This window comes from Mustela nivalis (genome assembly GCF_964662115.1).
Source record: "Mustela nivalis genome assembly, chromosome: 12".
NCBI classification, from domain to species: domain Eukaryota; kingdom Metazoa; phylum Chordata; class Mammalia; order Carnivora; family Mustelidae; genus Mustela; species Mustela nivalis.
Window position 1 is genome coordinate 22,428,682 of NC_139031.1, and position 25,753 is coordinate 22,454,434.

At 40.3% G+C, this 25,753-nt stretch overlaps 2 protein-coding genes across 3 annotated transcripts in view; one reads left to right on the forward strand and one right to left on the reverse strand.

Annotated features, from left to right (window-relative positions):
- On the forward strand, window positions 1-6,063 carry OPN1SW (opsin 1, short wave sensitive). Its single transcript, XM_082694079.1, has 5 exons — window positions 1-456; window positions 756-924; window positions 1,434-1,599; window positions 2,002-2,241; window positions 3,367-6,063. The coding sequence occupies exons 1-5, from the start codon at window positions 105-107 to the stop codon at window positions 3,484-3,486; spliced, it is 1,047 nt and encodes a 348-aa protein (XP_082550205.1). The 5' UTR covers window positions 1-104; the 3' UTR covers window positions 3,487-6,063.
- The window catches only part of CALU (calumenin), a 30,819-nt gene continuing 10,384 nt past the window's right edge, over window positions 5,319-25,753 (reverse strand). The window contains exons 2-7 of one of the 2 annotated variants that reach the window (XM_082694081.1): window positions 25,246-25,477; window positions 19,452-19,645; window positions 15,520-15,686; window positions 14,636-14,696; window positions 9,148-9,347; window positions 5,319-7,706 (exon numbers count right to left, since the gene is read on the reverse strand). In XM_082694081.1, the coding sequence (XP_082550207.1) occupies window positions 7,602-7,706; window positions 9,148-9,347; window positions 14,636-14,696; window positions 15,520-15,686; window positions 19,452-19,645; window positions 25,246-25,466 (948 nt within the window). In that variant the 5' untranslated portion in view covers window positions 25,467-25,477 and the 3' untranslated portion in view covers window positions 5,319-7,601. Of the gene's footprint in view, window positions 7,707-9,147; window positions 9,348-14,635; window positions 14,697-15,519; window positions 15,687-19,451; window positions 19,646-19,718; window positions 19,913-25,245; window positions 25,478-25,753 lie in introns of both variants that reach the window. The other variant, XM_082694080.1, reaches the window with a different exon arrangement.

A 25,753-nucleotide genomic window follows, 5' to 3' on the forward strand; every position in this document is an offset into this window, starting at 1 on the left:
TCAGTACTGATCATTCAGGGAGCCTGAAAGGGGCTTTGGAGGCGGGGGAAGTGGTGGTGGGACGGTAATCTATAAGAGGAATCAGAGAGGGTGGGGGACATCCCATGAGTAAGATGTCAGGGGAGGAGGAGTTTTATCTGTTCAAGAACATCTCCTTGGTGGGGCCATGGGATGGGCCTCAGTACCACATTGCCCCGGTCTGGGCCTTCCGCCTCCAGGCAGTCTTCATGGGCTTTGTCTTCTTTGCAGGGACACCACTCAATGCCACGGTGCTGGTGGCCACCCTCCGCTACAAAAAATTGCGACAGCCACTCAACTATATTCTGGTCAATGTGTCCCTGGGGGGTTTCATCTACTGCATCTCTGTGTCCAGCGTCTTCATCGCCAGCTGTCACGGATACTTCATCTTTGGGCACCTTATTTGTGCTTTGGAGGCCTTCCTGGGAACTATAGCAGGTACTGGCAGGGAAGGAGACTTGGGGGAGACAAAGAATTGCTTCAGGATCGGAAGCAGGGGCCAGAATGTTGGGTTTGAGTGGGCCCCTAAAAGAGGAGCCGGGGAAAAGGGAGTTTGGTGTTCTTTATCATTGGGGTACAAAGCAGCCGGGACTAGAAGTTTAACCAAGTCCCAAACTCCACACCAACCATCAGTCCAATCCCTTCTTTACCCCTTCTTGCTCCACCGTCTGTAAGTCACTCTGCTTGCCAGGCTGGGTGGGGCTGTCTACCCCAATTACTCTCACGTTTCACTACAGGTCTGGTGACAGGCTGGTCACTGGCCTTCCTGGCCTTTGAGCGCTACCTGGTCATCTGTAAGCCCTTCGGCAACTTCCGCTTCAGCTCCAAGCACGCACTGATGGTGGTCCTGGCTACCTGGACCATTGGTATCGGCGTCGCCATCCCGCCCTTCTTTGGCTGGAGTCGGTGAGGGTGTAGGGCAATGGTGCTGAGCTAGGAGCTCAGGTTGGTGTGGGTGGAGAGAGTTGGGTATGACCTTAGTCTTTGACCTTTTAAAAATTTATTTCTTTTAGAGAGAGGGCGAGGGTCGGGGAGGGTCAGAGGGAGAGGGAGTCTTAAGCAGACTCTGCCCTCAATGTGGCACACGATGTGGGGCTCAGTCTCATGACCCTGAGACCCAGCCAAAACCAAGGGTCAGAGGCTTAACTGTGCCACCCAGGCGCCCCTAACTTCCACTTTTAAAGAGCTGGTGGAGTAGGTGAGGCTGTGGGAGGCAAGTGCTAACGTTCACCCTGCAGTTGGAATTGCTATAGCCTCAGCTGGTAAGGGCAGAAACTGCCCCTGCAGGGAGTCCTGGAGTATCCTCTAAGTGGAGAGCACAGTCCAGAATCTCAGCTCCCACTCCACTCATTCTTGTGGTGAGCCCCGCAGTGGGTAAGTGCTTGTCCGGTGGGTGAGTGCTTGGTCCCTTGCAGGTACATCCCTGAGGGCCTGCAGTGCTCCTGCGGCCCCGACTGGTACACCGTGGGCACCAAATACCGCAGCGAGTACTACACCTGGTTCCTCTTTATCTTCTGCTTCATTGTGCCTCTCTCCCTCATCTGCTTCTCCTACTCGCAGCTGCTGGGAGCCCTCCGAGCCGTGAGTGATTTTTGTGAGGTTCGGGAGGGGGGCAGTCATGGGGCTCCAAATGAGCGGGAAGAGTGGGTAAGGGCTTTAGAACAGGAGACCTCTGGAAACATCCACAGCCAGGTAGAGGGGATATCTAAAAGCAGTGAAGAAAGTGGGGGCAGGGAGTATGATGGAATGGTGGGAAGAGTAGGGCTCAAATGTGTGGTAAGAGATTCGTGTGATCCCTTCCTAAGTCACAGACCAGAGAGCCGTCTCCACTCGCCTTCCTCAGGGAAGGAGAGCAAGAGGCACTAGGCCAGAAGCTGGGACAGAAGAGCGGCCATTGAAGGGGACGCCCCCCTGGTAGGAAAGGGTGGAGATGTGGGAGTTGAGGGCCAGGGAGAAGAGAATATTCCTCTGTGCTCTGCCCAGGTTGCAGCCCAGCAACAGGAGTCTGCTTCAACCCAGAAGGCCGAGCGGGAGGTGAGCCGGATGGTGGTGGTGATGGTGGGGTCCTTTTGTTTCTGTTACACGCCCTATGCTGCGATGGCCATGTACTTGATCAACAACCGGAACCACGGGGTGGACCTACGGCTGGTCACCATTCCTGCCTTATTCTCCAAGAGTGCTTGTGTCTACAACCCCATCATCTATTGCTTCATGAATAAGCAGGTAAAGCTCTCTATTTACACTCCTATGAAACCCTGTTGGTAAGACCTGGTTCTTTTCTAACAACTTTTGATTCAGAGCACCTTAGACTCCACTCAAAAGGTTCTGAGGGTTGAACAAGGGAAGCCCTTGGTGAGCACAGGGGGATGGGTGCGGTTACCGAGACAAGGTAACAGAATCCAGAGAAAACATAACTTGAGCCATAAAAATCAGTTTGCTCCGAGGGGCAGGATGTGAAGCGAAAGGAGTTTTTCTGAAAAACTAATAGATTAATCATTCTCCTAAATTCCTAGTCCTTCCATTTCAGAAGCTCTAAAATTCTTTCCCTTCCAACTGCCAGCTTGCACAAGTGTATGCAAAAGCACAGGAATCCAACACATTCATAAATCTCTAACACAGCTCATCACCTGAAGGTACTAAGTGGCCTCCTAATCCAAATTCTGTATCTGAGCTAATAAAAACCCAAACTTAGATGAATCTAAGAGAGTTCTTCTCTTATGGGGCAAACTCCCTGCTTTGAGAATGAATAGCTATTTTGTTTCCTCGGTCCACAAAGACGGATTCAAAACTTCTGGATGGGAACAAAACTGGCAATTCCTTCCAATTGGGAGCCCTCCCTAATAATGGTGGGGTGGGTGGGCAGGCCTACTCTGGCCTTGCTTTTGAGTATTTTGATGAGGCAAGTGCTGCTTGGAGGTTTCCTGACAGCGAAGCCTCTGAGCCAAAATATGTAGGAATTATTAATGTAAACCCAGGAATAGCTCTAAGGATTAGGCATTTGTATTCAAAACCACCTGAGGAGAGGACACCTGGCTGGCTCATTCAGGTAAGCGTCTGCCTTTGGCTCGGGTCAGGATCTCTGGGTCCTGGGATAGAGCCCCGTGTCAGGCTTCATGCTCAGCATGGAGTCTGTTTTTCTCTTTCTCTGTTCCCCTCCCTCCACTCATTTTTAATAAATAAAATCTTTAAAAGGAAAACCAACCAACCATGTGAGGAGATCCTGGGTATAAGGCATTGCACAAGGCTTTGGGAATACAAACCAAGAGATCTTTGTCCCCCGTATTTCTTGATGTACTTCCTCTGTACTGGTCACAAGGGGCTAGCTCCAATTCCGCCCTTTCCTTCCAGTTCCGAGCCTGCATCATGGAGATGGTGTGTGGGAAGCCCATGACAGATGATTCTGAAATGTCCAGCTCCCAGAAAACAGAAGTCTCTTCTGTCTCTCCCAGTCAAGTTGGCCCCAACTAAGGAGCCATACTGGCTTACCTGCAGCAATTAGGATTTTACATTTAGAGAAATTTCTTCTCTCTCTCTCAAAAACCAAACTAACAAATGCAGAATAAGATGGGAAGGGAATAGTGGGAATTCAGGGAGTCAACTTTCCATTTTCCTACTGCTCCTTTCCTACCTACAAAGCTATTGTTCCAACTGGGTCTTCTTCAGGTCACTCCAAAGGCCATGTCAACAATCCTCAATTTCTACTCCTAAGTGGCATCATTCATAACACTTGGAGAACTGATTAAGTATGAGGCCACGATAAAGGAGTATGAATTTTTCAGTGTATGGATAAGCCACTAGGGAAATTCAAATCAAAACCACATTGAGATATCACCTTACACCAACTGGAATGGCCAAAATTAACAGGATAGGAAATAACAAGTGTTGGAGAGGAAGTAGAGAAAGGGGAATCCTCTTACACGGTTGGTGGGAATGCAAGTTGGTGCACCCACTTTGGAAAACAGTGTGGAGATTTCTTCTTCAGAAATTAAAAATAGAGTTACTCTATGACCCTGCAATTACCCCAAAGATACAGATATAGTGAAAAGAAGGGCCATCTGTACCCCAATGTTCATAGCAGCAATGACCAACTGTGGAAAAAGCCAAGATGCCCTTCAACAGACAAATGGATAAAGAAGATATGGTCATTATATACAATGGAATATTATGCCTCCATCAGAAAGGATGAATACTTAACTTTTTGTATCAATGTGGACAGGACTGGAAGAGATTATGCTGAGTGAAATAAGTCGAGCAGAGAGTCAATTACATGTTTCACTTACTTGTGGAGCACAGGGAATAACATGGAGGACATTAGGAGAAGGAAAGGAAAAGTGAAATTGGGATAAACCAGAGGGGGAGATGAAGCATGAGAGACTGCAGACTCTGAGAAATAAACTGAGGGTTTTGGTGGGGGGTGGGGTGGGTATTAAGGAGGGCACATATTGTATGGAGCACTGGGTGTGCTGCATAAACAATGTTGGAATGCTGAAAAATATAAAATAAAATTAAGTTGTTAAAAAAATAAACTTATCTTTTTTGTAATTTTTTTTTCCTTATTGGGGGATCTGTTCTGAGATGATACATTTGGAATTAGAACAAACTTAAACACCCTAGAAATGGGAGATATAAAGAAAAAACCAAAACCTTGAGTAGGCCCCAAATATAAGTTTGAAAGACCGTCTTTATGCCACCACAGCCAATAACCCACTAGTTCTGGCAGGGACAGCCATATACGGAAGCTCCTGAGCCAGCATGAATTATTTGAGCTCCTCCCACCGAATTTGGCTAAACGTATACATTTGTCTTAAGCTGCATTATTTAGTAAAGTTAACAGTTAATTCCCTTCATGTTCTCAAAATGTCTATGTACCTCTTAATATCATCTATAAACTATAAACCAAAATGTTCAAAAAACTTGATACTTGATGCTTCCCTTCTGAACCCCTTGAAAAAGAGCCTTGTTGAAATAAAAGTCAAGATAAATGCTGTGTGTGCGTTCAGGAACGGCTTGTGTTTGGTATCAGGTAATTCTGTAATGAGCAGCTGGACTCCCCTCCAGTCATACGACCTGAGGAAAGCAAAGAAGGGAAAGAAGGGGTCCAGCTGCAGTGGGGAAGATGCCAGAGAATTTCAGAAATAAAAAAGGAATAGCTAATCTGGGAGAAGGCAGACCTTCTCTGGGATGGGGAGGAAGCATAGTAGAACTTCTAGACCTCCTTTTCTTGACAGTTTATAGCACCCATCTTTCTAAGCAAGGATTCCATTTCTTAAGAGAATAAAGGACATACTCATACCCCACCATGAATGTAAACAGTTTTATTTAGAAACAGATAGGTACCTGTTTGCATTATAGAATATAAAACTTGGTTTACACTCTATAAAAAATAACCAGTATCCAAATTTAAGAGAGCTAGCATTCACAGAACACACAATGTGGGTGTGTAGCTACTGTTCACCAGCCTCAGGCTTGACTGAAACCAAAAAGATAATCCGGGGTCATCAGAGGTTAGAGTATGCTTGCTGCTGAGCACCCAGTATCCAGAATTTGCCATTTCAGCATATGAAGGTTTGTTTTCTAAGTGCATAACTTTAACATCAGGCCTGGGTTCTCTGTACCTAGTGAGCTGCAAGGCCCTCCTGCCCCTCCGTTCATGATGTGCCCTCTCTAATCCTGGGTTGATGTTATCATCTTTGATCTTCTGGATGATAAAAATGGGGCATCTGGAGAGCTGAGAATTTACATTCCCCTATACTGGGGTTAAAAAGAGTGTATCCACTCTCAAGAGCTCAATGCAAAGGCCAGGATCAAATTACGTTATAGTCTGGCTTTTAACCAGGCCAAGTAGTCCACTTCAACATGATCATGGAAGACCAAAGGATACACCTAGGTTCAGATTATAATAATCACCCAGCACCACCTGAATGTATTATCCAGAAAGATATATGAAATAATAAAGGTTAGATATACATATATTTATCTTAGTAACCTGAGGGCTAAAAAGGTTTGGAATACAATAATTCTTCTCAAAAGAGGTCCATCTGTAAGAAAAGGACCAAAAAAGACAGAGTTCGTGTTACATAAACTATGGGTAAAGGTGAGTTGGGAACAGAAGGCGGCTTCTTCAGCTCTTTCTACAACGTCCCTCTCTTTGACAAGAACTGGCAACCTGCTGATCCACGATAAACTTTTCGGGGGGCAGCGCAGAGAGGGGGCAATGGGTCAAAGGCAAGAAAGTTGAGCTATGGTCCTCAAACCAAAGAGTCCTCTTGTAGGCCCTCTCATCTTTGAGTCTGAGTTCAAGCTCTTCAGCTGACACAGAAATAGGCCTGGTAGTAAGTGGTTAGCATTCTGAGGTATGAGGATCCCTGGTAAATTCAGCAGCATGTGGTTTTTGGAAACCAGCCCACAAGATAAGAACACTGCAACCAAGCTCCTAACTAATACTGCTATTTAACCACTGTCTGAAAGAGAAAGGGAAAAGAAGGAAAAAAAAAATCCCCAATACATTGGGAGGTTGTAAGCTTCATATAAGGTGGCCCAAATAAACTCTTTATTTCATCTCAGGGTTTCTCAAGAAAACTCTCATTTGGTGATCATTTCTCTCATTAAAGGCACTTTCAATGAAATGACATAATTGAAAAGGAGTACATTTTAACTGTAGTGAAAGCAAGATTAATTCCTAGGAACACCTGGGGAAATAGGAGCTAAACGGGGCACTTACAGTGATTCAATAGGCAAGACAGTCTTGAGCACTTCAACAGATGCACACCCTAAAGAAAGTGTGTGCCCTAAAAACACTTGTACTTTTCCCTTAGTTTTCCAGCTGTTTCTATGTATAGCTCTGTAAAGAGATCACACTCACTTGATTGATTTTCAAGACACTGGCCCTAACTCTTCCCACACAGCTGTGCCTGGCAAAATTAGCGAACAGCTAGTCCTACTGGGAAGAAAAACACTGAACGAAATCAAGTCGAGCCAAGCTTTCTGACAGCACAGGGATCTGTCCTCGCCCAGATAATGCCACGATCAATTGCTGGACTGAGAGCAACTGAATGGAATATGTGGCCCCTACTACTTACGAAACACTTTTCAATAAGCAAGATGAAGTGTTGTCTCTCTAAATAAAATAGTGGGGTGTATTTTTTCCCTTTTCTTTCTCCTAAATATCTCTTATTGATCTCAGGCTTAAAAAATTAGTTAAGTCAGAATTACAAAAATTATATGGCAAGGGTTGAGAAAGAGTGAAGGGCTAACGTCTGCCTACAGCGTGAGTTGAGGATGTTGATCCTTCATATCATACTCCCAACCAGAGAACAGATACAAAAATAAACACACCATGTTATACATAATACAAAGTGTAAATCTACAAACACAAGTGTACTAATTAGAGTTGTTCCTCAGAAGCACAGTTCCCTCCGGTACCTCGAAGAGGAGGAGGAATGGGGACGGGATGGTTTTCATTACACCTTTTCAGGTCTTAAAGTTTGTAATAACAGTCTCAGTAGCGCAAACAATTTCATGTGAAACCAGAGGCTGTAAAAATAAATTACTTTGGAAGAAATGTGGATTCCTCTGTCTGCAGCTCAGAACTCATCATGTCGTACTAAGGCCTCACCAAAATCTGTGGCCTGGCTGCCCACAAACAAATCATACTTGTCAACAATCTCCTCCTTGGTAAGCTTGCCGTCCTGAAATTAGAGAGAAGAGTAAATTGAGGAAAAAACGATCTCCCATTCCCAATTTAGCAACACCACTATAAAACAAAACGGGGTAAGTCAGGATTTAAGATTCAAATTCCTACTAAATTAATGTGAACTCAACCTTCACCCCCAAGCCTCCACAACATACAAAGAGGGAAGAAAATAGCAATTAACACATTTTTCTTATCAAGAACGTTAAAAGTGGAAGGGTGGAAATAACATAGCTCAGTAACTTAATGCATCCAGCAAAATGTGGGCCATCTCCTATGTATAGGCAAGAGACAGGAAGAACTGGGGAAAATACTTTAAAGTGAATCCAGTCATTGCCTAACAGGAACAATAAAATCTGCTAACGTCCGCACGAAGTTTTCACCCCTGCTATGCCTTAGCCAGCAACAGATTCCAGACACAACCCCTAACAAAGGCTGAGACACTCAGCTCAAAAATTATCTAGGCCAGATTCACAAGGGATGACCTTGGGAGTTTCCTTTTCTCACATATCTGGAGACACAGCACCTGGCTACTGAAGTGACTGCAGCAAGAACTCAAAACAGACTGTCCCTTAAAACGGCTCAGATGATAAGACACCGCATTTGAAAGCAAAGACTGGCCTAGACTGGAGAATGCTCAGAATACAAAACCCTTCATCTTTAGATCGATTTTCAGCCTACTCTAGGCAGAGCATTCAATTGTTGAAAAGGTGACGGCTTAGTGAGACTACCACTCTTTTTATGAAACAAATGCCTCAGATAAATGATCAAGAAAACTTTTAACAAGCTCCAGATAAATGCTGATTTATAACCTACTACAAAGAACTTAATTTTAAAAAATGTATTTAAGAAGGAAATGACCAACTCTGAGCATGCAAATGAACCTGTAATAGGTAAAAGCACAAAGGAAATAACAGAGGGAAAAAAGCAGAGAAAATTTCTTGGGGATCTGAAGATAACAGATGATGCACACTGGACATACGCTACATACAGAGGTTCTATCCTGAAGCCAAATGCCTCCAATGGTGTGAACACTACTGGGCATAGGGATTTTTTTTTAAAGATCTCATTTATTTGACAGAGATCACAAGTAGGCAGAGAGGCAGGCAGATAGAGAGTGAGAGAAGGAAGCAGGCTCAACGCTGAGCAGAGAGCCCAATGTGGGACTCGATCCCAGGACCCTGAGATCATGACCTGAGCCGAAGGCAGAGGCTTAACCCACTGAGCCACCCAGGCGCCCATGGGCATAGGGATTTCTAAAATGAGATCACCTAGCTAGCACTGCCCTGTTAATTTTCAATTGTCGACTTAGTATTTGTAGCAGACTTAGACCAATTAAGACCTTACACGCTCTATGTACCTCAATAGGAATGTTTTAGGCAATTCCCTAGAAACAGACTTCGATCACTACCAGGTTGTTTGGGCCTAGCCAGACTTACCTTGTTCTGGTCAGATTCATAGACTAGGTGCCTGGCTTCTGCCTCTGCATGATCATAGTCAGAGGGGAGGATCCAGTCTTTGGTCTCTTCCTTGTCCATCTTCCCATCACGGTTCTTATCTCGAAACTCAACAAACTGTTCTCTTTCTGTCTTTACCCACTCCGGCTCATCAGCATTTCCATCATGGCTGTACATGTCACCTGCACACACATGTACATAATACAAAAGGTAAGTTTGTCTTTTTCTCAAGACTGCCACATGGTAATCTGGCTTAACTCTTCTTGCTCATCCATCTGCCTGGAACCTAGTAGCAATTACAAAGGTATTTTAGGTCAGAGAAAGCAAGGCATTTTCCTGAGGCTTACTCAATAACCTTATAACAAGAATATTTCCAAATGCTTAATATACTTAATAGCCAAAATATGGAAAGAGCCCAGATGTCCACCAACAGATAAATGGGTAAGATATGATAAAGTCACACACTGGAATATTACTCAGCCAGCAAAAAGAATGAAATCTTGCCATTTCCAACAACTACAGAGTATTACGCTAAGCAAAATAACTCAAGAGAAAGACAAATACCGTATGATTTCATCATATGTGGAATTTAAGATACAGAACAGATTAACATAAGGCAGGGGAAGGAAAAATAAGATAAAAACAGAGAGGTAGGCAAACCATAAGAGACTTTTAACTATAGGGAACTGAGGATGGGGGACAGGATAATGGGGAGATGGCCCTCGACACAAAGAGCACTGGGTGTTATATGCAACTGATGAATTGTATAAATTCTGCCCCTGAAACTAACAATACACTATATGTTAACTAAACTGAATTAAAATAAAAAAAAAAAAAGAAGAATGTTTCTAGTAGCTGATTGTAATAGGAGTGCAAAGAGAATCCTTAGCCCTCAAGAAATGCAGAAATAAAGGGCAATGACTAGCGTCCAGAAAGATAAAAGATTAACTTTTAAAAGATAGCTGTTCCCTACATTCCATTTCCACCCAACGTAGCTAGCTAAACGTACTGCTACTAGAAAGGTGCTATTTTAAATTCTCAAGAAAACTTTAGAAGTGTATGCTAGAAACCCAAACCAATTACTGAGTACTTTTAAAAATGTATCTTGGAGTGCCTGGGTGGCTCAGTGGGTTAAGCCTCTGCCTTCGGCTCAGGTCATGATCTCAGGGTCCTGGGATCGAGCCCTGCATCGGGCTCTCTGCTCCACAGGGAGCCTGCTTCCCTTTCTCTCTCTCTCTCTGCCTGCCTCTCTGCCTACTTGTGATCTCTGTCTGTCAAATAAATAAATAAAATCTTAAAAAAAAAAAAAAAAAAAATGTATCTCTAAAAATGATGGCTATATATATGCTATAATGTCCATGATCACATTTCAAAAAATGAACTTTGGGGACTATTGAATACTCAGTCCAAATGTGACTTTCCTAATTATCTTCTGAAGTTGGTTTGTTCAGAGGCACCTGCAAAGCTCCGTTGGTCAACCATCTGACTCTTGCTTTTGGCTCAGGTCATGATCTCAGGGGTGTGGGATCAAGACCAGAGTCAGGTTCTGTGTGGGGCATGAAGCCTGCTTAGGATTCTCTATCTCCTCTCCTCCCACCAGCCCCACCCCGCAACTAAAATAAATAAATAAACAAATAAAGTTGGTTTGTTCAAATTACTTATATGAACACTATAGGCAAGAAGTTGCTATGGTACTTGAATTTTACTAGATTTATGTAAGAGTTAAGGTACTTTAAAATTCAGTATTATAGCCGAGAGAGATTCTTCACAATTGTTTAAATGTCTACTTAGGGGCGCCTGGGTGGCTCAATTGGTTAAGTGTCTGCCTTCGGCTCACGTCATGATCTCAGGGTCCTGGGACTGAGCCCAAAGTCAGTCTACCTGCTCAGCAGGGAGTCAGCTTTTCCCTCTGCCTCTCCGTACCCCCACCCCCACTTGCTCCCTCAAATAAATAAATAAATAAAATCTTTAAAAAAAATATATGAACTTCTACTTAAATACTGTAGATGCCAACTTTAAAATGTGTAAGGGAATACTGTTTGGCAAAATTCTTTCAGAATTATGTGAGTGAAGAGGTCTGAAGACTACTGAGTTTACTACATTGAAGTAAGTGTATGTGCACTGCATACAAGATATGGAAACACACCTAATATATGTCTAGCAGTTCTAAGGAAAGGTAGCTATTTAGTTGTGATAAAGCTAATTCATACATTGAAACCCACAAAATAGAGGTGGCTCAGGTAGCATGGCCCACACCACCGATTTGAACCCAAGTTAGCCTGCGCTTAGGGGAAATACCACCCTGCAAGGAAATTTAACATATGCCAATCACAATTCTCCAATTGCACAATTGCAGCTTACCTGACCCTAGAAAACAGGAACTGCCAGCCCTATAAGGAAATCCCTAGCCTTCTAGCCAATCATATCTGTTTCTGTTACTACTTCTAATGCTTTATAAAACTCACTTTTGCCCAAAATCCCTTGGGGAAAGTGCTCCACTGCTTGTTAGGCATTGCACTCCCCAATCCGTGGACTATTTTACCTTGAATAAAAGATGAACTTGTTACTAAACTATATTATTGTCATCTGGTATTGCTGTCTTTCTGAATTTGAGGGCTAAGAGTAGACCTTTTTTTAAAACAAAACAAAACAAAACAAAACAAAAAAAAAAAGAAGAAATAACTCAAAGTAGGACTTCCTAGTTCTTTATCTATGTTATAGCACATTCAGAAAATGTTTTTGTATGAGCTGCTGGACTAGCTCTCCTGCGGGCCAAGAAAAACTTTCACAGTACACCTATGAGGAAATTCTGAATTAGAGAGGGAATAAATGTGTACTTAAGAGAGGTACTTTTGAATAAACAAATGAATGTAAAAAAACCCATACTTTTATATATTTTTATTTTTTTCAGAGATTTTATTTATTTGAGAGGGCAAGCGAGAAGCAAGCAAGGCAACAGAGGGAGAGGGACAAGCAGATTCCACGTTGAGCGCACAGTCTAATGAGGGACTAATTTCATGACCCTGACCTGAGATCACTACCTGAGCCAAAATCAAGAGTCTTGATGCTTGAGCACCTAGGCATTCTTTCAAAGACATACTATTAACAGTATTTTAAATACTATATATAAAAAAAAAATACAGGGGTGCCTGGGTGGCTCAGTGGGTTAAAGCCTCTGCCTTCGGCTCAGGTCATGATCCCATGGTCCTGGGATCAAGCCCTGCGTCGGGCTCTCTGCTCAGCAGGGAGCCTGCTTCCCTTCCTCTCTCTCTGCCTGTTGTTCTGCCTACTTGTGATCTCTCTTTCTCTGTCAAATAAATAATCTTTAAAAAAAAAAACAAAACCATAATTTAAGTACATTTTAAATCTAAATAAGATGACAATAATATTGAATTTTCTATTTAAGAAAGAGTTAATCCTTTTAAAATATAATCTCAAAAAAATTTTGAGATTATGTAAAAAATTTTTTTAGAGATACATAACCTAATGCTTACAGATGAGATGAGATGATAACTGGTATTTACTTCAAAAGAATTAAAATTTAAAAAGTGGGAGGGGGAATAGTTGAAGATTTAAAAGGACTGGCCATGGGCTGATGGCTGTTAGGGCTGGGCACAGGTACACAGGGGTTCATTATACTATTCTAATTTTATGTGTTTGCAATGTTCTATAACAAATTTATTTTTCATTTTTTTAAAAAAATTGTATTTACTTATTTGACAGAGTGAACAAGCAGGGAGCGGAGAGGGGGAAGCAGCTTCCTGCTGAGCAAAGAATCTGACATGGAGTTCAAACCCAGAACTCGGGGATCACAACCCAAGCCAAAGGCAGACGCCTAACCAACTGAGCCACCCAGGTGCCTCTATAACAAATTTATTTAAGACTAAAAATACTCAACAGTGTAACTCCAGGGACGACTTATTAATGCTAAATATGAGAGACAATGACCGTCTGGTTTATGATCTCTTTCCTCAACAGGGTAGAAACTAGCACAATCCCCAGAAACTGGGAGACACTGCGGGGAGACTTTCAGGTTCACAAAGCCCTGCATCCTCAGTGTAAATGTTTACATTACTTGATCATTTACAAAAGAAAGTAACAAACATACATACACACAGTTGATAGTTTTAATAGTTTCAAAATACAATTCCTCTGCCCTTGGACCTGTATGATAGAGATGTAGAAAGAAGTATCTATCTCCTTCTTTGACCTCAGTGCTGGTACTTAACAGTTATAAACCTTAATTCCTCTCCTCTGGAGGGTCAAATGAGTTCCTCAGTTTTAGCAATGGTGATAAAATGGCAAAAGACAAGAACGAAAGATAAAATAATTAAATATTTAAAGGCCGAAATACTCAACTTTGAAACAGGCTCAGTAAGTGCACCCAGACATTTATTTCCGCTGTGCTGATGAACTCCATTAAAAATAACCATTTTGGTGTTTAAAAAAAAAAAAAAATCTATCTTCTACTGCTCATCTCTCTTTTCTAAAAAACTCAAAAAACACATCAGTGAGTCTTTGAAGAAAAGAAGGGTAAATATTCAGGGAGTAATTTAAGTAAATAACCTTATATATAAATAACAAGTGTAATTAGGCAAAAATCTGAGAAAAGAAATAACTTGTTTAATTCAAAGGACATGTTTGAAAAAAAAGGAGACAGAAGACCTAGACAGAAAACACAACAGAAAATCATGAAAAGGAACAAAGAAAGGATTTAAGAGAAATCAGCAACTTGTGGTCATTTATTTACTCACGGATCTTTTTAAGATTTTATTTATTTATTTGACAGAGAGAGATCACAAGTAGGCAAAGAGAGAGAGAGAGAGAGAGAGAGGAAGAAGCAGGCTCCCCGCTGAGCAGAAAGCCTGATGCAGGACTCAATCCCAGGACCCCAAAATCACGATCCAAGCCAAATGCAAAGGCCCAACCCGCTGAGCCACCCAGGCACCAATCTCTTTTATTCTATTCCCTACCTTCCTCTCTTGGGTTTCCTAATGCCAGCCTAGGCTCCCTGCAACTCTTTACTGTCAATTACATAGGCATCTGGGATGCACGGTATCACTGCTATCCAATATGAAATGTGGCTGGTCTGAACTGAAATGTGCTGCAAGTATAAAATATGCTTTTGAACACAGAATAAAAAAAATCCTAACTTTATATTGGTAACACATAGAAAGTATAGTATTTTCGAATATTAGGTTAAATAAAATATATTATTGAAAATCATCATGTTTTAAAGAAACTTTTGACGTGGCTATTAGAAAAGTAAAAATACGTATGTGCCTCACATTTACATTTTGACTGGACAGTGCTGCTTCAGATGCTTTATCACAACCCATTATTCCTCATGCTCATCTGGCCTTAATGACACGCTAAGGGTTGACCCATGGGATAAATTATTTCTATGCACTAACGTACTTCCACAGAGCTTCTCAGCTTCTCCTAGGAAAAACAGTAAAAACAGACTTACCAATATACTCTTCAAGATCTATGAAACCATCAGCATTCTTATCTATATCCTCCATTGTTTCCTAGACAGAAGAGGAGACAAAATAAATATCTGGATGAGATTTAGGCAATACCTTATCATTCATTAAAACATAAACATATATGTTTATGTGTGGGTATGGTTAGACCACAGGAAACTGCCATTTCCCAGCTAAAAAATGGTAAAACATCACTTATTTTTTATGCTTCAACCCAAAATAACTATGAATCTTCTTGGGAAACACTGGTACCATTTAAAAATGACTATCCCACTAAGCCCATGATGATGTGGAATAGCCCGAGTCATGCTGAAGTCATTCTAACAGGAGATGTGACCAGTATGTCTATAACTATAGTCTATATTTTATGTTTATAAAACTATAAAGTCTGTAGTTTGTTTTATTGGTAACTGCCCTCTGTGAGAATTCTTCAATATTACTGTTATTAGTGTCTGATCACTGGTTATGGGACATTTTTAAAAACAGGATTTTTGGTTGCTGGAGGTAGGGGGTAGAGAGAGGGTGGTGGGGTTATGGACATTCGGGAAGGTATGTGCTATGAAGTGTGTAAACCTGGCGATTCACAGACCTGTACTCCTGGGGCTAATCATACATTATGTGTTAATTAAAAAACAAACAAACAAAAAACCCCAGGATTTTCTTGGGGCGCTGGCTGACTCAGTCAGTACTGCATGTGATTCTTGATCTCAGGGTGGTGAGTTCAAGCCTGACACTGGGGCTTAGAGCTTGCTTAAAAATAAATGCAAGTCATTCTTTCAGATACAGAGTAAAGAATAAAGAGGAAAAACAGTATAAGCAACAAAAAGAGGAACTGGGTTTCTGTTGAGAATCACTACTCTCCACCAACCTGTACTACTATATCTTTCATGTAGTCATACTCCTCAGGGTGCAGGAAAGCTGTGAATTCCTCCTTTGTGGCAATGAGGTCTCCATCCTTATCTGCCATTTTAAATCTCCGCTCATCTCTAACCATCATCTGTTTATAGTTAAATCCATCATCAGGGTCTGGATCATCTAGAAAACAAAACGTTTAGGTCAAATCATAAGACTGCCACAAAACATGAAAATGTGTGGACTGAGGAATCAATTTACAAGAAAGATAAATCAAGCAATGAAGAAATAACCCGACTACACAGGTAAAATTGTAACAGTATGAAAGCATTCAGTTTTGGTAGTCAAAGTCAGGTGCAAATTGAATGTAAATGTTTGCCATTCCAATGGAACCCTGGCTCCTTGGCTATGTAACCTACTATGTGACACTTTGCTACTTTTGGTGTTAAGGTTACTAGAAGGTTCAAGCTTTCTGGTTATATCTGAGAGACACTGGTTCTAAAGTCATACTATTTCAGTTTCAATCCTAAACTACCACCTTCTAGCTGTGTGACTGTGGGCAAGTAACTAAAGTGTGCTTCAATCTACTCATCTGTAAAATGATAACAGCAGTGCCTGCTGCTCAGGACTATTAGGAGGTATGCATGAGCGAATAAATCTAAGTGCTCAGAATAGTGCCTAGCTTATAGTTGGCTCTCAGTAAGTGTTAGCTATTGCTATTTTTATTGAACATTAGGCTCCCACTGAGAAGCTAGATATCAAAGACCTCCTATCTCATATTAAGACCACTTTGATTCAAATCAACAGAATATTATCCTCTGAAGGTCACACTTTAGTTTTTTCAGCCAACTCAGAGATCTACCATGAGTTATAAGTACTGCTTGCCAACACCCTCCCCTCCGCATTTCTGTAAGATTATAGAATGCCAAACTAATCCAGAGTTATAGAAAATAGGTCAGGGGTTACCCAGGGATAGGGAGAACTATAAAGGGACACGAAGAAACTTTTTGGGTGATGGCTATATTCATTTATCTTGATTGTAGTGATGGGTCCATTGGTATATACCTATGGCAAAATTCATCAATTGTACATTTTAATTATGTGCAGTGTATTGTTTGTCAATTATACCTCAATAAAGCCATAACAAAAAATAAACATTAGATTACAACCAAATTGAAGCTGGACCTAAACATCTGTTTGCTGAACTACAGAAGCAGTAGTTATTTAGACTCTATAAGAATCTAGAAGAATGAAACTCAGTTTAAGCTGAAAAAAATGTTAGGAAGGAGTTATCCGTAGGAAAAACAAAACAAACAAGCAAAAAACCCCTTTCAATCTGCTGTGTGGACCAAAAGGAAACATGTGAAGACATTATGAAATGTAAAAGACATCACATTAAACCTAAGAACCAATCTTTCCTACAACATACTGATCAAATAAAAAAAGATACAACACTAGTTTTATAAAAGACCCACAGGACCCCTTTAACAATTAACATCACACTGCTGATTGCTGATACTGTCGTTCAATCTTTCCATACATTACGCACAGTTTAGAAAACAAAAACTACTGCTATACTTTGAGAGTTGGGCAGTTTGAAGCTTCATTCTTTGTCAAGTGTCAAAATTCAGTAAGATGGCTTATTGAATCATGAGTATCTGTGATAGTCAAAACCATAACAGGTTGAAGATGGAGAATTAAAGGAAAATATACAACTCTTTAAAGATACTAAGTCATCTCTTCTAAACAAATGAAGTTTCAGTACTAACTACGTAACAAAAATAAGAATAGAAGAGATGCCTGGGTGTCTGACCCTCGCGTCCTGGGGTCAAGCCCTACATTGGGCTCCTGCTCAGCGAGAAGCCTGCTTCTCTCCCACTCCCCCCTGCGGTCTCTCCCTGTCAAATAAACAAAACCTTAAAAAAAAAAAAGGTAATAGAAGACAACTTATACATTAAGACTAGATTCTTAACAAAGAGCCCTCTTCTCTGCTTAGGGTAAAACATGGTGACTGCAATCATGGATATACAGAAGGATGAAGAAGGAAGATAAAAACTTGACTTTTAATAACTAAACTCCTGTGTTTGCTGTCATTGCTTGGAGTGCCAGATCTATCCTAAGTACGTTTTCTGTGCTATCCAGCCAGTATCATTTGGGGCAGGCTCTTGATCTAGTTTTGGTACAGCCAGAATGGATCTCGGTATTTTAAAATTTTTAATTGTGGCAGAGACAGAGTTAACCTTCCTTTTGTGGAAAGCAGATTCATTAAGACAGATTTTAGTTAAAAGCTACGATGATTTATGCCTGAACTCAAAAACTGAATCAAGAATATACTCACAAAAAGCCCCTCAGCACTTCTGCAAGTCGCCTCATTACCTCAGCACTAACCACCCACATGCCTTGAGGGAAAGATGCCTTATAAAGATACAGCTTCTCTAGCAAGTGCTTCAGCATACGCAGTCTCAGTAGAAATACCCATTACATTGAATCATTTGACCTATCCAGCAACAGAGCTCTCAGTAGATTTCTACGCACATAATCATACAAAGAGTTTAAGATTCATTCTGGATAGCAAGTGAGTGCCTACGTAGGTCTGAATGGAGATTTATTAACACACCATTTTGTTTAGATCACCAATAGCCTACTCTTCACTCTATTTTTATAAGTCCAAATAACTCAGGAGGGTGTTGGCTTTCAGCCAGAAAGCAAGAAGCACGGGGTGCCTCTCCATCTGCACTGACTTTTAATATACATGTTCTTAATTGGGTGAAAGGTATGTTTGGTTCTTGGCTAAGTGTCAAGCATGAAGAGAGATTGCCACTTTAGTCTTAGGAATGAGAACAAACCCAACACAGAAATAAAAGTTTCTTCACTAGAAATGCATGCAGTCCTGTAACTAACACAGACAGCTGGCTATCCAGTGGGGGAAACAGACTTATTATACACTCACTGCTTGTTAATCAGTGGTGGAGAATGCCTGCTTTAACCCACAAATTTGCCTAACTTCCAGGATAAAAATGCAAGAAGTAACATTTATACATTCCCATCTCAAATTGTAACCAAGTACAGGAATCTCACTAAAAAACATCCTAAGTCATCAACTCAGTAAGATTGCCACCTAGCATTCAGCAACAGGCAAATGTAATAAGAAAAAGAAAATTACGAACAGGTGGCCCAAGCACATAAGCTACCAAATAAACAGAAAGCAATCAAAGTCACATTTATTTGCCTTGAAGCATTTGCGTAGCAAGCTGATAAACTCATGTGCCAGAGAAAACAAATGGGAAATTTTCATTTCTAAACTTTGGTTGGCAGACATACTAAAATAAAGGGGTTAGATTTTATCAAGGGGAAGCTATTATATTTGATATTTATTTTATTAAGGAAAGACAGTCATTTTTCTATTCCCATGAGTTACAAAGGAATCTAATTTGGTTTGAATTTCAGGTCCATATTTATATATGATATATTATATATATTAAAATATATATTTATATATTATTTTTTAAAATTCAATTTATTAATATATATAGAGTATTATTACTTTCAAGGGTAGAAATTAGTGATTTATCAGTTGCATGTAATACCCATCAGGTCCAATACTTTAGTGTGACTATGTCAAGAGACATCTCAGTCTCTTGCTTTTGCATTAGTGAAACAATGCAGCCTTTTAGACGAGATCTACTCCAACAATGGTCTCTGAGGGATCACAGAAAGAAAATTTGGTAAAATAATATTATCTGGAATGCTAAAGATATAGAAGATGCCAGACCTTAGAAAACCAAAATTAAATAAAATACTTAATATACACATTGAAAGTTAATAAGATAAAGGGAAATCAGTTCAGCATTGGACTATTTAAAATAAGCACTTTCCTTCACTGTGTGACCCATTTGTTTCTTTGACTCAAGACCATGGTCTCTATCAGGCTGACATCTTGCCCCTTACCCAGGTAAGTGCCATAAGTCACGTTTCTGTACTCATCCCAGGAGATTAAGCCGTCTTGATTCATATCAAACTCGTGCCATTGGTTTTCAACATTGTCATATATGTATTTCTTCTGGGCGTGCTTAATCCAGGATTTCAGCTCCCCCTCCGTCACAAACCCATCTTTATCCACGTCTATTTTATCTACAATCATTCTACAAGACAAAACAGTTACGTTTCAAGGTGCCAGCTCCATAAGGCTTTTTCCCCCAGATAGCAGGGACCTACCTAAAACGTAGCCGTAGGTGGCATTTTTATACTCCTCCCAGGAAACGAGGCCGTCCTCATTGAGGTCATGCCCCTTCCACTGTCGCTCTACATCCTCGTATATCCAGCGCTTTTGTGCAAATTTAATCCAGTCTTTGAGTTCATCCACAGTGACAAACCCGTCCTTGTCGCCATCTATTTTACTTACAATCTTTCTGTAGAAAATGCAGAGAAATCCAGCAAGAGGTTAAAAGGACACAAGGCTCCCTCTAGACTTAAGCCAGGTGTGTGCTGTAACCAGAGGTGTTGGCCAGGGCTAAAGCATGGACATAAAAAAAAGTCTCCAAAAAAACCTTCCAGACAGGCAACTGCAAGTATTTCTCTTAAGTGACCTGTCACTGGTCTGAAATGAGCTCTCCAGATAAGGCAAGCACAGTCCATGGCTGTTGCACCTATATCCAAAAGCAAACCCAGTCTCATCCCTTTAGGGGTAGGTTACTGTCAGCCAACAGTCAGAACTCAGGAGTGACTATCCATTCCTATCTGCATTCTCCATTCTTTGCATCAAAAAACACGCAAATCTTGATGTTTTTCTTTACTGCTTTTAGAAGAATCTCAATTTCTTGATAAATAATCACAATCACTGATATGGTTTTCTAAAAATTCAAAAATTTAAACCAGACTTTAAAAAATCCAGTTGCTTTTTAAAAAAAGGTTAACACTTTTGTTAAAAATAAAAAGATACAAAGATAGTTCTGGGATCACTTCAAGTTAAGATTTAAAAACAGAAGCCAAAAACCCAACACACACACACACACACACACACACCCCAAAACAGAGGGGGAAAAAGTCCACAAAGTTACACAAAGACAGAAGGACTGATGCATGTTTATTCTAAAAAACAACTAGCAGCTAATTATACATTATGTTGAATTTTCACATATAACCACAAAGACAGAGAACTCTGAGGAAACGATGTGATAAGAAAGTCTGCCCCAAAATACACGAGCTTAGGAGAATGTTAATAAGCTGAGAGGGTGAGGATACAGATGATAAAGCAAAACTACAAAGCTAAAGAATCAATATACTTCACCCTTCATGAGCTTTTCTTCCAGGCTTGCCATCTCAAGTTTAATTAAGAATTCTGAAATGTGTGCATGACATATAAGCCTCTAAGGATGCAACCACTCATTTATAGAGGCGCAGACAACCTATGTAGTGTCACCCAATTAAGTGGCCCAGTTTGGAATGGGAACTTCAAAACATCCAAGAGATGTGAAATCTTGGCATACTCCTATGCTCTACTATTTGCAGGATTGAAAAAGACTGTCACTTGGTAGCAAATAATGTCTTTTCCCACTCTGCATTCATTTCATGAATACTGGAAAATGATTAAAATCACAGAGTACTACTGACACTATGAAAAAAGGTTCATCTTGATATTGGTATGTTGTTAGCCTTAACCATCTAGTCCTTAAACTCTGTAATTTTTCTTCAGGGAATGTGTAATCTAGCTTTTGCTCTAAAATGTTAATAGAAAAGTTAAAGTAGTAAGAAACTCTCTCTTAGGCACAAGACAAAAAAAAAAAATTTTTTTTTTTTCCCAACTTCAACCCTGGAGAGTTTAAAAAAATATTAACACATTAAGTTAGTTATACCAGTACACTATACACCTCTGCATTATCTACAAATGAATTCAGTTTATATCCAAATGGTATTACTGACTACCAATAGCGCCACTGTACCATTAAGAAAAGGGTAAGGTATCAGAATGCCTCCCATTCTCAAATGAAAATTTTAAACTATTATAAATGGCTTAAAGAGAAGGTTCATTCAGATAAAGAGGCATATGACTGCTCAAGATGGGCGTCTGTTAACAAAGCTGGCTGAACTCCACTCTCTTCCCACAGACGTATCTCAAATGCTTTCACCCAGAGGTTGGCAAACTTTTTCTGGAAAGGGGTAGACAGTAAATGTTTCTTATTTTGTCAGCCACATATGGTTCATCACATATCTCTATATTTTAATAACCATTTAAAAATATAAAAGCCAGGCGCCTGGGTGGCTCAGTTGGTTGGCCACTGCCTTTGGCTCAGGTCATGATCCTGGAGTCTTGGGACTGAGTCCTGCATCGGGCTCCCAGCTCCACGGGGAGTCTGCTTCTCTCTCTGACCTTCTCCCCTATCATGCTCTCTCTTACTCTCTCTCTCAAATAAATAAGTAAAATCTTAAATACATAAATATAAATATAAATATATATGTATATATATATGCACGCCATTCTTATCTTGCTGGCCATCAAGCCTGTAGGCAGCTGTAAAAGTACAGTATAAGTGAGGATATCCTATTTTAGGCACTAAGCTCTAAACTCTGATCTTTTAAAACCTGTGCAAATTTATAAAGCTAATGGTGTTTTTCTCCTGTGACACTGAAGGAACCTACAGATGTAGTTATGATGCCACCAAATAAGCATTTATTTCAGGATAGACATAATGTACTTAGTGGACCTCATGTTATTTCTAAGAAGTAATACATGCCTCTACATTTCAAGAATCAAAAAGCAAATCCTTTGGGTTTTTTGTTTTGTTTTAATGAACCCAAGTAAGTAAGCTCCATTAAGATGCATAGTATTCCTGAAATTTTTAGCATGCAAAATTTTATATATATTCATATGTGTACTTTTCTGAGGTAGTCCTTTGCTTTCCTTAGACTCTTAAAGGGGCTGGCCTGTGATCTAAAGAAGGATGAGGAACTGCTCTAGTTCATTTCTGAAGCAAATATGCCAAGGATGAAAACTTTTGAGTATTAAGGGCCACCACCTCAAAACAAATAAACCTCATTTGAAGGACACATAAATGAAAATTAAGTACACTTAAGACTCCTTTGGATGGCAGAAGGAGAATACACACATAAGAAAAAATATTCTATCTGTCAACATTCTTAAGAAAAAGGGGAAACTCTATTAAACAAAAATGTTTTTAAATATTACTGAAGATTTAAAAATAATGGTGAATTTCCACAACTATATATGTTAACAATGATCATCTCTCCTAATCACCTGCCTTCTACACAGGTGGAAGCAGGCAGCTGGGGGGTGGGGAATCTGTTGTCCCCAACCTCTGGTGTGTAGTTACCTAACAAAACAATGTTTAGAAATGCCACAATGAACAGGTTTAAAAAAAAAAAAAAAAAAAGTTCATCTGGAATCCTTACTTCCAATAAACATTATTTCTCATTATCTCCAAAATTTAGAAGCAAATACTATTCACTCATACATTTTATGAAAAGCATTGTCTTAACCATCTTATTCTAATCAAATATAGAGTCTGCTCATGTGCTGACATTTTGCTATTTACTAGTGACAAAAAGGAACATTCTCTCCACTGAAAACTGCTAGCAGAGCTCCACTACCTACATACCTGACTGACACACAGGCTAAATGCCTTTCATTATTTAAGAGTAATTCTGTGAATAGCCATGTGCAGACCCAAATGTGGGTTAGACATGCCCATTAGTATAGGTAAGACATGAAGACTGAGGACACCCTCATGCATCCGTATTTTTAGCCCAAATGTTAGCAGAGTTATAAAATTAAAATTAAAAGTGAGCATGGTCTCTTAGTTAGAAAAGCAACCTAACAGAAGACGGACTCCTTAATGTATTTGTTTTTCCTATTTTCAAATGTTTGTAGTTTCTCATTCTACATAGCAAAAATCTTTTGAGTATTTCTGTCAGGGTTTAAGAATAAAATAGTGTGTCCTTTAGTTTGCAGATAATCCAATAAAAGGATAAAATAAATTTATTCTTTTTTTTTTTTAAAGATTTTATTTATTTATTTGACAGAGAGAAATCACAAGTAGGCAGAGAGGCAGGCAGAGAGAGAGAGAGGGAAGCAGGCTCCCCGCTGAGCAGGGAGCCCGATGTGGGACTCGATCTCAGGACTCTGAGATCATGACCTGAGCCGAAGGCAGCGGCTTAACCCACTGAGCCACCCAGGCGCCCCATAAAATAAATTTATTCTGAAGTATCACCCAAAACAAACTGTTATGTCTTTTAAAAAAAAAAAAAACATTTATTTGTTGTTTCATTTATTTTTTTAAAAAACATTTATTTATTTGGCGAGAGAGAAAGTACAAGCAGGGTGAGCGGCAGGCAGAGGGAGAAACAAGGCTCCATGCTGAGTAGGGAGCCCGATGTGGGACTCGATCCTCGGACCCTGGGATCACGACCTGAGCCGAAGGCAGACACTCAACCAACTGGGTCATCCAGGTGCCCCTCTATAACATCTTCTACTCACAGTCCTATCCAGGATGGCAAAATACTTTTGGAAATTCTTACATAATACAACTTTCCAAACAAATCTCTTAAATATAGTTCAGAAAGTTACACCAATGGTGCTCATTAAGGAGAAAATGTTCACTAATAACGCATTTCCTCAAAAAGGAAGGGTTTGGATGAGCCAAAAGAAAAAAAAAAAAAAGACATTCTTAGATCCTCAGAAATAATCAAGTGGGATTCCACCAAATCAACTCACTAAGTTAAAAGACGCCTGCTGAGAGCCACAGAACCCAACTATGGCCCACTTGTTATTCAAACAGCAACACAGGGGCACCTAGGTGGTTCAGTTGCTTGAGTGAGACTGCCTTTGGCTCGGGTCATGATCCTAGAGTTCTGGGATCAAGCCCCAAGTCAGGCTCCCTGCTCAGCAGGGGAGTCTGCTTCTCCCTTTCCCCCTGCTCATGCTCGCTCTCTCTCACTCTCTCTCTTTCAAATAAATAAAATCTTAAAAAAAAAAAAGGCAACTCACACTCAACATTAAGACTGTTACTTTATTGGGGTGCCTGGGTGGCTCAGTGGGTTGGGTCACTGCCTTTGGCTCAGGTCATGATCTCAGGGTCCTGAGATCGAGTCCCGCATCGGGCTCTTTGCTCAGCAGGGAGCCTGCTTCCCTCTTTCTCTCTGCCTGCCTCTCTGTCTACTTGTGATCTCTCTCTCTGTCAAATAAATAAATAAAATCTTAAAAAAAAAAAGACTGTTACTTATTATAATCTTCTAAAAGGCTCTTGTTTTTAATTAAGCAAATATCTGAGAATGAAAACAAAGAGGGTGAAGGATATTCTCAGAAATCACAAACTATAGAAATTAGCCCAGGGGTCTCATTTGCAGTTTATTTTCCACTCAAAGACTTGGCTTGAGGAACAATCAATAGGTTACAGATCATTTTTAAAAATTAAAACTATCAGGGATAAGAGGCCCCCCATGTAATGTTCCTTTGGAAATAAGATGCATTTCAATTTGGGTGTGGTAGCATTTGGTACTTTTAAGAAAAATGACTTTGCTTTGTAGAATGAGGTAAAACTGTTAGTGGAGATATTTATGAAAGCAAGCAATTAATTAAATTTTAGTGGTAGCAATTCTGTGGTTAGCTTTCAGAAAATGTAGTTCAAACAGTCCTATACTGGGTGGCCAAGCCAGAAGAAAAAAAAAAGAATGAGCCGATTTGTAATGAAATGTAATTACTTTAGCCCCCTGAGAGCTGGTGCCTTACCCAAGCCTTTCCTTGCTCTCTTCAGGTGTCAGCTGATCAAAGGTCTTCGCTTCTTCGGCGCCCAGGAAGGCATCATGGTCATAATCAAAACTCTGAGCATCATTATGAACTTTGTCGCTGAGCTGAGGCTCATGGTGTACACGGTCCTTCTTTTCTGTGGGCTTGCTCAAGGCAAAGGCTGTGCACAGGGACAGGCACATAAGAAACTGTCGCAGGTCCATGATAATTAGATCTTAAAGAAAAACAAAGGTTAGTTAATTCAGGAAACAGTGTGCTCTATAATCAAATAAGAAATTAAAAGCTCATATCCACTTATTAATCTGATATTATCCCAAATATTATTACTTAATCCAAAAAATAAGAATGGTAGAATATCACTTTCTAATATTATGGTGAGGAATTTTCACCAGTTTCCTTCACATGATTGGAAGCTGACAAAGAATCAGTTAAAATATCCACCCTGTAAGTAGGCTCCCTTTTAAAACACATTAATCTTCTTGCCCAAGTT

Excerpts from the sequence above, each read along its gene's own strand:
- OPN1SW (XM_082694079.1), top strand. The coding sequence starts at position 105 with ATGAGTAAGATGTCAGGGGAGGAGGAGTTTTATCTGTTCAAGAACATC. Across the intron at positions 457-755 it reads CTTCCTGGGAACTATAGCAG|GTCTGGTGACAGGCTGGTCA; the intron begins GTACTGGCAGGG and ends GTTTCACTACAG. Across the intron at positions 925-1,433 it reads CCCTTCTTTGGCTGGAGTCG|GTACATCCCTGAGGGCCTGC; the intron begins GTGAGGGTGTAG and ends GGTCCCTTGCAG.